This window comes from Rhineura floridana, chromosome 1, assembly GCF_030035675.1.
Source record: "Rhineura floridana isolate rRhiFlo1 chromosome 1, rRhiFlo1.hap2, whole genome shotgun sequence".
Taxonomy (NCBI): Eukaryota; Metazoa; Chordata; class Lepidosauria; order Squamata; family Rhineuridae; genus Rhineura; species Rhineura floridana.
In genome coordinates this window covers 268,546,178-268,562,421 of record NC_084480.1, presented here as the reverse complement: position 1 = coordinate 268,562,421, position 16,244 = coordinate 268,546,178, and the positions used below count along the sequence as shown (strand labels likewise).

At 42.6% G+C, this 16,244-nt stretch overlaps 1 protein-coding gene across 11 annotated transcripts in view; it reads right to left on the bottom strand.

Moving 5' to 3' along the window:
* SULF1 (sulfatase 1) overlaps nucleotides 1-16,244 on the bottom strand; it is a 167,679-nt gene that overhangs the window by 50,114 nt on the left and 101,321 nt on the right. For all 11 annotated transcript variants that reach the window (XM_061600850.1, XM_061600816.1, XM_061600825.1 and 8 more), the window contains 2 exons: nucleotides 4,254-4,405; nucleotides 651-820 (listed from right to left, as the gene is read on the bottom strand). In XM_061600850.1, coding sequence (XP_061456834.1) covers nucleotides 651-820; nucleotides 4,254-4,405 — 322 coding nt within the window. The remainder of the gene's footprint in view (nucleotides 1-650; nucleotides 821-4,253; nucleotides 4,406-16,244) is intronic.

The window sequence follows — 16,244 nt, the reverse complement described above, 5'->3', positions numbered from 1 at the left end:
TAAGAAACAATATACAATAATAAGCAGATGCAGAGGCAAGGGATGGCCTTTCCTGCACTGCACCTGTGAACTATCACTACACCGTGGTTGCAGGAACATTTCTCAGACTGGGAAAGGAACACTGACACCCATTTCCTGCCAGATGATATTGTATTGGCTTCAATATTCTGAGCTGCACACACACACACACACACTTCAAGGCAGTCTGAAATGGCAGTCTGAACAAATGCATGGTGCCTTAGTGTCAGTGCACGTATATTTACATGCATTTGCCCTACCGATAAAACACACACCCCTTAAACATTTACAATCCCATATACATATTTTGAGTTCAGTGGGGCTTACTCACAGGTAAGTGGGCATAAGACAGACCGTGCGAAAAGCAGGGAGAATTGGTGTATATGACAGTACACAAAGACGTGGAAGCCTCCAAGGTTCTTCTGTACTCTTCAAAGAGGCTGAACCCTCTAACAGACAACATAATCTCCGCAGAGAAAATAATGGGCTGTTATCCTGAAGTCTAACAGCATAGTACACAATTGAGAGAGAGCCCATTTTTCCAGTTTAAATGGCAATGTCACCTTCTATGCAGAGGTATTTAAGTTGCAGAGCAAATTGTCGGCACAGCCATAGGGAAATGTTTAACTTACATGTGCTGGGAAGCATTTGGATAGAGCTCGGAGAACTGTGGTGCAGAATCCTCAGGGCCATGGGGAGCTGCATGGCTGATCACCATGATTATAGGTCTATGGGGATACATCCTCTTAGACATTTTGAAATAATTAATGCTGTCATTAGTGATTAAATCTGTGAAATAGTCCTGAAAAACATTCAACAGAAAAAGAACCATTGACAAGTGCACTGCAATATACCAGACCACATTATAGTACTTAATTTTATGGTAAGTTATGAACAAGTGTGATTTCTGTCAGGCTGTGGTTTCAGGAACTGGGCTGAAGACAAGGACATAATTCCCAGGAAAAAAGACCAGAATTACAATTCTGTTCCAAAGTCAAGTCTTTGCCCAGATGAACAGCTGTGTTCTGGGAAGGATTTATAAAAAGGGATAGCAGGGCAGAACTGAAGCAAAAGGCAGTAGGGCAAAGCAAGAAAAAAGTGGGTAGAACTGAATAGGAATGCATCTTTATAACAATGCTTGAAATATTACACCCATCAGGGAAGCACTAAAACAAGACAGGGTGGCTTAAGACTGTAAATTCAGAAATGAAAGAATTGAATGCAGGTCTTTCTGGCCCAAGCACAATACACTGATTACATATTGCAGTAATGCACAATTTAACAGAATGCAGTTAGAACATAAAATACGCAATATATTAAAAACAAAAAACAAGAGGGTTTTTTTTTTTTTGCCTTTTTCAAAATGGCTCAGGTCATAAGTAACTATAGTCATAGTTTAGCATTATAAGAACAAGCCACAGAGAGTCTCAGGCTCACACACTCCCCCCACTTTGGCACAGCTGCAAGGAGTTTCGCATTAAGTACAGTGTAGAGTTTTGTTCAGACTGACAAACTATGGTTAACATTAGCTATGATTCATTTAATCAAGCCATAACCCATGGTTTCAAACAAACCATAGCTAACATTAACCAAGTTTGCTGATCTGATTGACACAACAAGCTATGGTTAATGGAAAAAAGAAGACAAAACTCTTCATGGTTGCACCCAAGGAGGGAAGAGGGGAGTGCATGAGACAGAGGCTTGCAGCTTATTGTTCTTGTCACAATAAACAACATTTATTTATTTTTATTTATTTAGAAAATTTATATCCCACCCTTCTTCCCAGAAGGAGCCCAGGGTGGCAATGTTTAGCAGAATGTTCAAATGCAGCAATTGACTGAAAGCACAAAACACTGCCAACCTCCCATTTTTATCATATGTATGTGTTTTGTCTGAAGCATCCTAATTTTATTTCTGCATCCAGTAGGGTGGGGGATGGGGAGTTATCTGAAACTCGCATTGGTAAATTAATTATACTTAATTTATGTACTTTCAAAGCATTAGAAGCACCTGCAATCTACCTGCAGTCTTTACAAGAACCCTGTAAGGCAGTCATTATCCCCTATATTGCAGATGGAGAGGACTGTCACTGATAATGGCAAACTACTCTACGTAGCGAGTTCATGACAGAAGTGAGATCTGAACCAGGAACATTGACCAAGATCACAACTCAGATTCGTAGCCACTACACTATCCAGGGCTGTGGAGTCGGTATGCCAAACCTTCGACTCTGACTCCTCTATTTTTCTACTGTCCGACTCCGACTCCACCCAAAATTGCTTCCAACTCCACAGACCTGGAAAGGGCTGCAAATGTCTTTTTAAATTGGAAGCTCTCATAGGAACATTTTTACCGCTGCCTGAATATGCGCTGATCTTGGCATCACAGCATTTGTCTTCATCTGGGTCCTGTGTCATACACTGACACACAAAATGTTTTTCATCTTGAGTTATGGTGAAATGCTCAACTACAGCTGACTTCATGGGAAGCTTCTTTGACATTTTGAATTTACATTTTAAAAAATTTGTCAATCAAAATTTCCGACTCCACCCAAAATTGCTTCACAGCCCTGACACTATCCCCGCTCTCACTGAAAACCAGTCTTCCCATTTCTTAAGATCTGATTAAGCCCTTCTCCGATTGCTTTCTCTAGCAGAAGAACATTACTCAGCCATAAGGGAGATGGCTCACCTGGCACCCTCACTGAACATAAGAAGAGCCTGCTGGATCAGGCCAATTGCCCATCTAGTGCAACATCATGTTCACACAGCGGCCAACCAGACGCCTGTGGGAAGCCTGCAAGCAGGATGTGAGTGCAAGAGCACTCTCCCCTCCTGCGGTGTCCAGCAACTAGTATTCAGAAGCATACTGCCTCTGCCTGTGGAGGCAGAACAAAGCTATCATGGTTAGTAGCCACTGATAGTCTTATTCTCCATGAATTTGTTTAATCTTCTTTTAAAGCCATCCAAGTTGGTAGCCATCACTGCCTCTTGTAGGAGTGAATTCCATAGTTTATGAGCTGTGGGAAGAAGCACTTCCTTTTGTCTGTCCTGAATCTCCCAACATTCACTGCAATCATTTTGATGCTAGGTTAAGATATTTTTTATTTATTCAGAGGTACAATATTGTCTAAGCCTTCACATACATTGCTTCACATACATTTTAATTGCTGCATTTTATCATTTTTAATATGGTAAACATCAGTTATATATATATTGTTGTACACTGCCCTGGGATCCAAATCAGCTGAGGGGTGGCATATAAATATTTTAAATAAATTTTAAAAATGAACATTCATGCATCTAACTATCTGTGGCAGTCCTCTGTTTAAATGGCAGCAGTGCAGCTGCTGATGTTAAACTAGTGCCTTGCTAAAAAGACAAAAAACAGAATCAACTTAATGGACAGCCAAGGTAGTAAGTAGAAGCCTGCAACAAAGAGGAGAGAACAAAAATTAAAGAAAAAGATGAAAACTCAATAATTAAGCCACCTGCCACCTCTAAATGTTCCTTTTTTTGGCCCAAAGAATGGGTGTGAGCTCCAGTGAAGAGTTGCAATGTGTGCAATTTCAAACACTTCCAGGCATGACTAATCAATCAAACGATGTGGATACACGGCCCTGAACAGCTGGAAAAGCAACACTGAAAGGAGGCAGAGTGCATGTCGCACAACACTGTTAGGGCTACCCAAACAACTGTGATTGATTCCCCCCCCCATCCTGGAGAACCTACCAATTTACTGCCCACACAGAACTCCCATAAGTTCAAAATAGGTTTGAGGAGGGAATATAAGGTATTTCAAAGGGAAATTCACTCTCCACTCCCCAAAATTCCCACTATGCTTTCTCACACCTGAACCTCAACCTTCTTTTTGAGTTCAAGGGAGTTTTAAAAATGTAATAATTTTTTAAAAATAATTGTATGTCATTCTATACAATATATATACGCACAGCAGCTAACAAAAAAATTAATACATACCATAAAATACAAAACCTGGTAAAATCACATTTAAAAACTGAGAAAAAACCATTACAAACGCATAGCAGTGCAGAATAGTTTTCTCCCTTCCACGAATACACTTATGCTTTAAAGAAAGTTCTGATTATAAAGATCAGCACACTAGATTTAAGACCACGGGTGCACAGAAGTGAAGGAATCTTGAATATACCAATTCTTCTATCATGAAGAAAAAGGGGAGTTTTACAGATAGCAAAAGGAAACCTATATGTGCAATACCTTTGCATATTCAAAACCATGCTTCTCTTTGAGGCCATTGCGACAAATAGTGTAGTTATAGAAGCGAGAGTTCTTGATTAATCCAACCCATTCTCGCCAGCCAGGAGGAATGTAGCTGCCATTGTATTCATTGAGGTATTTCCCAAAAAAAGCTGTAAAAACAGAAGGGTGAAATCTAGGTTATTTGTACTTCTCAGCGTGGATCCTTGGCCTGGGTCATACTCATAATTCATGGATGGACAGACATTTGTATTAGGAAATACAGAAGGTGGTAAGAATATGTTGATGAGTTTACAGCGAACACTTGCTTTTTCTTCAAAGCCCACAAAGTTGAACCGCAGCTAGAAAAAACATGTTTAAAGTGTTCATAGAACTTGACTTCTCCTTTGTTAATACAAGAGTTAATAATTTGGGCTCCATTTTGGAGAAAGGGCAGGATATAAATTTAATAACACTAATGAATTAATTAAATAAGTCAGAGATCGGGGACCTCAGGCCCTGGGGCCAAAAGTGACCCTCCAGGCCTCTAGCTCCCCAGGGCACCCCCTTCTTTGTACGGGACACTCCTTGCCAGCCTTACTTTGTATTGGGCGCTTTTGCCTGGCTGGAATGTGCTCTCAAACTCTGATAAAGCTTCTTGCCTGCCTGGATGATGGATAGAGATGTGTGTGCGAGTGGATGTAGACACTAGCCTGCTGTACAAAGGTAAAATTAACATCCACTGTTTTTCCACTTTTGCCTCTCGCCCTGCCCAGGTTGCCCAGAAGAGGATGTGGGCTTTGTGCTGAAAAAGGTTCTGCACCCCTGAAAGCGCACATTAACTTTATTCATCGTCACACAGATCACTGAGCAGGCAGCCTCAACACCTGATCTGCAGCTGACACGGGCAACTGGAACTTCCCAAGGACACTACTATAGTTTTTCCAGCTTGGAAGGGAAGAAGATCAGGAAAAGAGATCAGCCACTACTAAGCATCAAGACAGGAATCCCCTCATGATGCTGCTGGTGGAAACGACTTTCCATGCATGGATTCAGACCAGGGATGGAAAGATCTGTCTGTTCTGGTTCTCTCAGTTTCTCATTTTTCCAATGTTAAATTCAGTTCTCTACATCTCTACAGCGATCTGCAATTTTTGTAAAAAAAATCCTCATGAAAATTTTCCACCGTTTTAGTGTGAATTTCTCTAAATAAACACAGTTTTGTAGGCAGTTTTGACAAAGATACACATTTTTGCAAGCCATTCTCATCGTTTCATGCCTTTTTGCATGTTATTTTCACTCTTGTATTCATTTTTATGCACACTTTCTCCTAACATATGCATTTTTGTAAATATTGTTTAGTTGGTGAACTGCATCCCAAAATTCTAATAAATGCGAATTTTGAAGGATGGCTGTTTCAGTTCTCAGATTGTTTTGGAAATTGCAGATTTGATAAATTCTGTTTGAAATGCAAACTGAATCGAAATTCTCACCCATCCCTAATTCAGACACAATGATTATCAGATTTCACTCATTCCGTGATTTACCCAATGGCTGTTGCTTTAATTACCACATGGAGGGACATGGAATAAATCCATCTCATCCTTTTTAACAGCAATTAATCTGGTGTTAATTCAATGAATCATCTTCTTCTAGAGTTAAGCAAACACGAGACAACTTTTTGCTTCCAAGTGACAGTGCTCTAGCCAGTGTGGAGTATTCATTAGAGAGTTGGGCTCAGCCTGGTGAAAGCCAGATTCAGATCCACAAAGTTTACCTGGGTGACCCTGGATGGGTGCTCTTTTTGACCCTACTCACAAAAATCAACCTTACAGATGACGAAAAAGGCAGTGGACCATACTCATTGCCCTGCGCTCTTTGAAGGAAGGGCCGAGACAAAAATAAACAAGACATGCTACCATCTGTGAGGTTGAATCTGATGTGAACTGAAGTCAGGATTTCCTGTCAAGACAACTTGAGAAAAAACCGACCCTAGCATCAAATCAAAATAATGAAAAAAAATGTAGTGGAGTTACCAATATAAATAATTATTTAAACTAGAATGACATGCCAAGTCAATTAATATATTCAAATGTCAGGACAGAAAGTATTACTCTTTTTCTAGTTCTTTTATACTGTGTACACCACTTGGAATGCTTTATTGATTCTCATAATAGCCAGCCCAATACGGATATCTTATTGCCACTGTACTGCAGGAGTGTCCAGTGTAGTGGGGACCATGGAGCCACCCTCCAGATACTGGCATTGCTACAGCTTTACCTGGACAGTGCAGGGGAGGGTGGTGCCAAAGTTCAGGCACTGCAGGCATACCAGCAGAGCCAATCTATTGTGCTCCACTGTGCCAGCCAACTATCCTAGTATGGAAACATGTATAATTCGGGAGGAGGAGAAGAAAGGAGATCACAGAATGGAAGAGTGAGTGGCTTTATAACAAATAACTTTATAACTCTAATACACAGATATGGACATCAGATATCCTGATCTAAAACAAAACAAGTATCAGCACCTGGCATCTTTGCCAGGGCTCCAGCACCCTGGCAGGGTGACTCTGACACCTGACCTGCCCCCCTTTAACTTTTCTGCCATATTAATCTCCTGCTTAATGCTCTGGGTATTTTGGAATATTAACATGGCAACCCTCAGCCACCCAACATGTCTCAGAGTATTGCTGCAGCCACTGCTGCTGCTATGTAAGTCTGCCAGGGTCCACCAAAGATCTGCTCTAACTAACATGGAGATATGCTACCCATTAATTGAAATATATACAGCTGATGCATGTGAGCAAAGGGATGAACACAGAATCATAGGATTGTATTCAACTAGGTCCTACTCAGAGTAGACCCATTGAAATGAATGAAGCTGTTAATCATGTCTATTAACTTTTCTGGGTCCACTCTGAGGAGTAGCAGCACTGAATACAACCCATAGAACTGGAAGGGGTGTTGTACGCTATCTATTCTTATTGCCTGCTCAACACAAAAAATCTAGAGCGAGGGCATCCCAAATCAGAAAGTTGTACCGCCTCTGCTTAGAGAACCCCAGTGAAGGAGGGTGCTCTGCCGCACTAGGTAACTGGTTCCATTGTTGAAGTGCTCTTACTGTTACAAAGTTTCTCTTATATTCATCTGAAAATTGCATTGTCAAAGGCAGTACACTTCTCAACACCAGTTGCTTGAAACCACAGGAGGACAGAGTGCTGTTGTGTTCATGTCTTGCTTTCGGGACTCCCATAAGCATCTGGTTGGCCACTGTGAGAACAGTTGTCGGACTAGATGGACCACTGGCCTGCTCTTCTGTTCTTAACCTTCTGTAACTAAAGCCCACTAGTCCCATTGGTCACAGTAGTCAGTCAGCTAATAATAATAAATTTATCCTCTTTTGGAGATAACAGACACAACTTTGCAGGTAGTTTAGAGATATATAGTGATGGTCAAAAATGGTTGTTGCCCACACTGAATTGGTAATTTCTATATGACAGCCAAAATCTGAGTCCTCCCAATATAGAATTTGGCAATATTCTTGTTCGAAAGTCTAGGAAAGTGTGCTTGGTGACTATGCATAGGTTTTGTTGTACCAGGAATTTAAATTTTAAGCTCTCCATAACTCCTGAATCATCTGAGATGGCTTCCATAATCCAAAATGGCCAACCCAGTGATCTACACTGGGTGGAGCGACTCCCTTACGAGGAAAGGTTGCAGCATTTGGGGCTTTTTAGTTTAGAGAAAAGGCGGGTCAGAGGAGACATGATAGAAGTGTATAAAATTATGCATGGCATTAAGAAAGTGGATAGAGAAAAGTTCTTCTCCCTCTCTCATAATACAAGAACTCAGGGACATTCAAAGAAGCTGAATGTTGGAAGATTCAGGACAGACAAAAGGAAGTACTTCTTTACTCAGCGCATAGTTAAACTATGGAATTTGATCCCACAAGATGCAGTAATGGCCACCAGCTTGGATGGCTTTCAAAGAAGATTAGACAAATTCATGGAGGACAGGGCTATCAATGGCTACTAGCCGTGATGGCTGTGCTCTGCCACCCTAGTCAGAGGCAGCATGCTTCTGAAAACCAGTTGCCGGAAGCCTCAGGAGGGGAGAGTGTTCTTGCACTCGGGTCCTGCTTGCGGGCTTTCCCCAGGCACCTGGTTGGCCACTGTGAGAACAGGATGCTGGACTAGATGGGCCACTGGCCTGATCCAGCAGGCTCTTCTTATGTTCTTATGTTCTTACAGGACTGCAGAACAAAATTTTTATCATTGATATAAGTTGGAAAATGAGAAATGAGAAGATGGCTGTGGTAATGATATATGCTTATTATGGGTATGGTAATTCAAGAGGTCCTTCCCCCCCCACACACACACTGACACACCCATAAAACTTTAATGTTAGATATTGTTATATAGTTATAATAATGTCTGAATAATAATTATGAAAATAAAGAACCCTGTTGAATAATAATGGTCCATTTAGTATGTGATCTCTGATATGAGTAATTTAGCTCATTGGCACAGAAGGTATTCCTGATGGTCACATGGGTGCCAAGCAGCAGAGCGGATCTGGTATTCGATGTGTACAACTTGTCTTCCATTAAAGACACTGAGAGAAACCGCAGTTCAGAGAACGCTGCACCAACAGGGGTAATTTACAGCAGCATTATGGAGTCATATGAAATCAAGGGATGGAGACAGTTCATTCAAGAATCACAAAACAAAACAGAACCTGTCAGGTTTCTTGTCAATGAATAAAAAAAGACATTCAGAGACATGCTGGGTGATAGAGAATATATGTAACAGTTGGCCACGTGTGTTGGCGAATTTGTAAAGAAGGTGCCACACATATTCCAGAACATACTTGTGTACATGAGGAGGCTGATACCAGGATGATGGTACATGTTGCACATGCAACAGACAAAAGATATGTCTTGCACACTGACGACACAGATGTTACAGTAATTGTACTCTGCCCATACCATTCAACACACAAAAGTGGCTATAGCAGTCAAAAGCCTGCAAAAGCCTGTTATGATCTTGTGATGCAGAAGATTCAGCATCTGCTTCCTGATAATATCCCGCTGCATGATTTCTTAACAGCGCTTCCTGGTATGCATGCTTTGTCTGGATGTGATTCAGTTTCTGCATTTTGCAGTAAAGGAAAACTGGATATTCTGAAGTTGTTGCTGAAATCACTGAAACATGTTAAAGCATGCATGCAACTAGGCTCATCCTGGGATGTATAGGAAGAAACGTTCCCAGCAACAGAATCACTGATGTGCCAGTTGTATGGCAAGATAAGTGATGTTAATCTATTACGATATGAGTTACATTGTGTAAGGAGTAGTGATATGCAACCAGAAGCTATGCCTCCATGCCATACATCCATGTGTCTTCATATTCAAGGGGCAAACTATCAGGTTGCAATTTGGAGACATGCAGTAATTCCAAATCCTAAAATACGCTCTCTGAATGGGCACGGTTGGATTATAACTGTTGACTACCTGAAAATCAAATGTCTCAGCAGCAAAGCTGCACCAGACATGATTTTAGAGTTTTTGGCATGTAAATGTGGGAAGTCATGTGTCATTGAAAAGTATTCCAGTTTTGTTCTGTTTTGTTTTTTGTCTTTGAATGTTTTATGATTTTGTTTTGTATGTTTTATGAAAATTTGAATAAAAATTATTGTAAAAAAAAAGAAAAGTATTCCAGTTTAACAGTAAGATTGAAGTGCACTGACATGTGCAAGATATAATGCGACAATATGAAAGAAGGAAATTATTAGACAAGAAATATAATTCACAGATGTAATATCAATGGAATTTTTTATTATCGTTTTTGTTCCAAATAAAATGTTTCTTGGAAATGTATATTATTGTATTACGTGATTGCATAACTTTCCCAGCATTGGGGGGGGGGGAGCAGGTGTAGTTTCCATAGCTTTATAAATCATTATGGTGATGGTCATTTCGGATTATGGTAGCCATCTTCGAGGATTCCAGAGTTATGGAGACCTTAAAATTTAAATTCCACATCCAACAAAACCTATACCTAAACACCAAGCACACTTTCCCATATTTTAGAACACGAATATTGCGGAATTCTACATTCCAAGGACTCACTCTTGGATTTTGGCAGCCATATAGAAAAAGCTACCGATTCAGAGTGGGCAGCAACCATTTTAGACCATCACTCTATGCCTCTAAACTACCTGCAAAGTTGCTTCTGTTATATCTGAAAGATGATAAATTTAGTTCTAACTGACTGAATATGGGGTATGGTCTTAAGACACATGAGGCCATCACCTTGCTGAAGCTAACCAAGTCTGGGTCTGGTCAGTGCCTAGATGGAAGATCACCTGGAAACCAAATGTATGCTGCCTTGGGTTCCTTGATGAAAGAAAGGCAGGATATAAATGTAAGGGGGAAAAACAAAACCAGATCTTTGCTAACCTAGGATTTGAAGAGCGCTATCATGTCTCCTTTTGATCTTCTCTTCTCCAAGAGAAATATACCTTTTCTTATAGGACTTGTTTTCCATACTGCTGACCTTCTTTGTTAACCTCCTCTGAAATTATTCCAGTTTGTCTATATACATCTTAAAGAGGTCTGACTAGGGCAGAATAAAGTGGAACTATTACTTCGCATGAGTTGAAAACAATGGTTCTATTAATGCAGCCTAAAATCACACTAGCTTTTTTTTTGTAACTGCATCACATTGCTGACTCGTATTTTACTGCTTCCATCTAGATGAGCTGGATGATCACATTGAATTCATTTAAACAAAACTTGAATTGGGGAGAAAGCCTTCCAATCACATGGTATCCTACTAGTTTAGAGAAAAAGTGAGTGACATGATACAAGCATTTAAAATTATGCATGGTGTAGAGGAAGTGGACACGGCAAAGTTTTTCTTCCTCTCGCATAACACTAGAACTCATGGACATCCAATGAAGCTGAATGTAGGAAGATTCAGGAACAACAAAAGAAGGTACAGCACATAGTTAAACTGTGGACTTCGCTCCCACAAGAAGCAGTAATGGCCACCAAATTAGATGGCTTTAAAAGAGGATTAGACAAATTCATGGAGGATAAGATTATTGGTGGTTGCTATGATGGCTATAGCCTCTGCGGTCGGAGGCAATATGCTTCCAAATACCAGTTGCTGGAAACTGCAGGAGGGGAGAGTGCTTTTGTGCTAAGATCCTGCTTGTGGACATCCCATGGGCATCTGGGTGGCCACTGTATGAACAGATGCTGGACTAGATGAGCCTTTGGCCTGATCCATCAGACCCTTCTTATGAGTAAAGATAAGGCCTCATGGAAATATCACCTCATAAAACAAGTTATTTTACTGATGGAAGGAACATGTACAGAGATACTAAACCTAATCAACTTGATGTAAAGACAGCTATCTTTTCAGTAAAATGAAAAAGGTCAGCCACTTTTCTATTAGACACCCCAAATATCATAGGGGTATTAGAGAACACAGCACCCCAAAGCTCAAATGAAGACTAGGTTTTTGACAAGTGGTGTCATGCAAAAAATATGGGGGCTGAACTGCAGCCTAAAAACAGGTAATACTGTATAGGACAATGTACAGTGCCTTACGAGAAATATATCATAGGCCTAACCAGCATCCTGCACTGGCCTTTGACATTTCCACAGTTCTAGTATGTGAACATTGTTCTCCAGTTCTTTGACGCTTGGCTCATTAAAGCAAAACAAAACCCTATCTACATGCTCCAGCCAGCTGCAACTGTAAAGTTTTTGATTTGCTCATGTCTGAGTACTATTCATGATGGCCCCAGGCAATATGCATGTTTAGAAACAGAAGCAAGGAGAATTAGGAAGTAATTTCTGTTTGTATAATTAATAAAATACGAAGTACAGCTGAGTGAATAAAAAGTCTCATTAAAAAGTAATATCATTTCAGGGAACATCTTTTCATTATTGTATCTAATGGTGCCCACAGGGATAATAGCAAATATAAATGCAGATTTTTGCATTTTAATGAAACAGATTTTATCTGCATACTGGCAGTTTTGCTAACAGTTCCCAGGACACAGTGCCATTGTTTAAACACATGTAACATACTTTGCCAGCTCAAAATAATGGCAGTCTCTTTAACTATGCCTAATTGAGCTTGTGTAAACAACCACCCTTGGCAAGGTGAACAGTTATTATACTTTATACCCACACAATTAAAAAGCATTTGGTGACAAATGAGGACTTGGTCAGGGGAAAATTACACTGTACTCCCTTAAATTTGCTTTACTTTCATTTTTCTAAGCAGCTGATTGAAGAATCTCAAAATAAATTATAAAATAAAATGGTATTGCTCAGTAAAATCCTATTGTTTTCAGGAGGAGCAGCCCTACCGTTTGGCAGAATAAGGCAGCTGCCTCAGGTAGCAGAGGCTAGGTGGCAAGGAGCGGCAGCAAGGTGTTCAAAGACAGTGCTGTGTGCCCATATAAGCTAGCCAGATGCCCTCAAGTGCAGCGGATGATGCTGTCCCAGCACCAATATTGAAGTAAAATTCAACTACCAGTTCAGACAGTTTCTGTATGTGGAACTGGTGTGGTGGTGGTGTCATCTTGTCCTTCACCTCAGGTAGCAAAATGGCTTGAGCCAGACTTTTAAAAAAACAAAACAAAAAATTCTCATGATGGGTGCATCCAACATTAGCCATACTCAGAATAGACCATTGAAATTAATGGACATGATGAACTTAGATCCATTAATTTCCAAGAATCTACTCTGAGGGGAACTTAGTCGGATACGATCTTATCGTTTTTAGACCCTTTTTGTTAGCCTTAGATGCTAATGGGTCATGGTGCTTTCCACATAGTATGTTTCAAACCAAAGCTGACTTCCCAATGTCATTCCAGTGTCTACATACACTGTCTGTAGCAAAGGAGAAGCAGCTAAGGGGCTGCCGGACCAATGCAAGCTCCCCTGTGAGAGCTGTGGACACTTGAGTATATGCCATAGGAAGAGGAATTTCATCCAAGGACATTTTTATTCTAGAACATCCTTGTAAGAGAGACGATGCTTGATAAATGTGCCATCCAGCTGCTGTTACCATTTATGCCAGGTCGATTCTACTTGTGAGACTCTTGTAGATTTAGGCCTCATCAGCTGTGATGCTGCAGTCCTTCTCCAACTGTAACAGCAGAAGGACTGGCAGATAAATCCGAGACTGTGGGGGAAGTCTTTTTTGGGGGTGGCTGTGGGTGGTGGGGTTGTTTTTGATGGTTTTAAGAGGGGGGGCTGCCTGATCTGGGGTCACCAGTGTTGGGGGTATGTGCCAAACGGAGGGGAGCGTTGGGGAACGGGAGAGGGGCCAATATATAACGAGGCTGGGAGGCAGACGCTGGTGGGGTGCTAGGGGCAGGCCATGTCAGGTAAGAGGAACTAGGGAGAGATGCATAATATCTGTCCCTTGCTCTGGGCCTGTCCAGAACCGAAAGATAACTGGGGGATGCATGGCTCTATACTCCGGCCTTCGATTGCTGCTGTGCAATGCCAGGTCAGTTGCCCAAAAAACATCTCGCATCCATGACATGATATTGGATGAGGGTGCGGACCTGGCATGCATTACAGAAACCTGGCTGGATGAAGCCTCGGCTCCTCTTCTTGAGGCCATGTGTCCAGCTGGGTATTTGTACACACAGCAGCCAAGGGCCGGTGGTCGGGGAGTGGGAGTGGCAGTCATCTACTGAGGGTCCCTGATTCTGGCCAGACCCCCTCTCCGGGAGACCAAGATTGTCGACTGCATGTACTGGAAGTTGGGCCCGAAGGGCAGTGCAGGGATTCTGCTCGTGTACCATACACCCCGCTGCATGATGGACTCCCTGGCCAAGGTGCTGGAGGTGGTCTCCGATGTGCGGGTGCAGTCCCCAAATTTGTTGGTGCTGGGGGACTTCAATGTACATTCAGAGGCCACTCTCACAGGGGTGCCTCAGGACTCCATGGAAACCATGGCTTCCTGGGAGTTGCACCTTATTCCAACCAGGCCCACCCATGTAGCTGGTCATGCACTCGACCTTGTCTACGTCTTGGGAGAGGAGGGAAATGATCTGAAAGTGGGGGATACATCTGTCACCCCCTTGTCATGGTCAGATAATTACTTGGTAAGAGTGAACCTCTCGATGCCACAAACTCTCCACAGGGGTAGAGGACCCATTAGGATGGTCCGCCCCAGGCGTCTGATGGATCCAGATGGATTCCTGAATGTGCTTGGGGATTCTTTGGAGCATGCACACGGGCACTCGGTTGAGGCTCTGGTGGAGAGGTGGAACACTGCAATCACTGGGGCAATAGACCAGGTGGCTCCGAAACGCCCTCTCCCCCTGAATAGAGCTCAGATGGCGCTGTGGTATACCCCACGGCTGCGAACTCTGAGGCGGGAGGTGAGACGGCTTGAGCGCCGGTGGCGGAAATCATGCTCTGAGGACGATCGAACACAGGTTAGAGCGGCGGTGGCAGCCTACCATGTGGTGATAGGGGCAGCAAAAAAGGATTTTTATGCTCCCTCTATTGCATCTGCAGCGTGCTGTACCAGGAGGTTGTTCCAAGTGGTCCGGAGCCTGGTTGGTCCAGTTGCCCCGGAGCCGATGGAACAGTCTAAGGCCTCCTGTGACAAATTGGCAAGGCACTTTGCGGATAAAATCAATTGTATAAAGAGTGCAATTCCGTGCGCTGTGGATACAGTAAGTGAGCCAGAGTCGGCCAGGGGCATCTCGGTGGGCTGGGATCGGTTCCAGCTTCTTCCATCCGAGGAAGTGGACAAGGTGTTTTTAACCTAAAACCCTACCACCTGCTTACTTGACCCTTGCCTGTCATGGCTCATTATGAGCTGCAAAGATAGACTGAGCAAGGGGATCAAGGCAGTGGTAAATATGTCCCTGGAAGAGGGAATAATGCCATCAGCCCTCAAGGAGGCAATAATAAAACCAATTCTAAAGAAGCCCTCCTTGGATCCCCAAGTCTTGAACAACTTTCGCCCAGTCTCGAATTTACCATTTCTGGGCAAGGTGGTGGAGCGGGTGGTGGTACAGCAGTTGTAAGTGCACTTGCAGGAAGCGGATTATCTTGATCCATTTCAATCCAGCTTCAGGCCTGGACATGGGACTGAAACGGCCTTGGTCGCCTTGGTGGATGATATGAGGATAGGGGCGAATGCACCTTCCTCGTCCTCCTGGATGTCTCAGTGGCTTTTGATACCGTTGACCATGGCATCCTCCTGGACCACCTGGAGAGGCTGGGCATTGGGGGCACTGTACTGCAGTGGTTCCGCTCCTTCCTCTCTGATAGGTACCAGAGGTTTCAGACTCATGGCCTCTCACTTGTGGGGTGCCACAGGGTTCCATCCTCTCCCCGATGCCATTTAACATCTACGTAAAGCCGCTGGGAGCTATCATCAGGAGATGTTGGCTGCAATGCCATCAGTATGCGGATGACACACAGCTCTATCTCTCATTTAAGTCTTCACCGGGGTTGGCTGTGGAAACCCTGTCCAAGTGCCTGGAGTTGGTGAGTGGCTGGATGGGAAGGAATAAGCTGAAGCTGAACCCTGACAAAACCGAAGTACTGTTCGTGGGAGACAAGATAAGGTTGGGGGATGTTAATTTGGTGCTTAATGGGGTACAATTGCCCCTGAAAGACCTCATGTTGGTGTGTGTGCGTTGTTGCGTGAAACAGCATACATTACGTTGGAGTTAAGTTGAGCAAGAAACTTCTTCAGAGCATTAGAGCATGTTAAGAGTCTTTTATTAAGACATTATGGCTTAAGGCTTAAGAGTAAATACATGTAGAGTTTCTTCAGTCATCCCCCCCTCTGGTACATCTCTCTCCAAAGGTAAACACAAAAGACAACCTCTCAGTTCAGAGGCAATATTCAGAAGACACAACTTACAGACTCTGTTAGAACTTTCCCAGTTGCTATCTCACGTTACCATGACAACCGCTGGCCTTGAATGTCTGCTCACTCTCAGGCCAAGA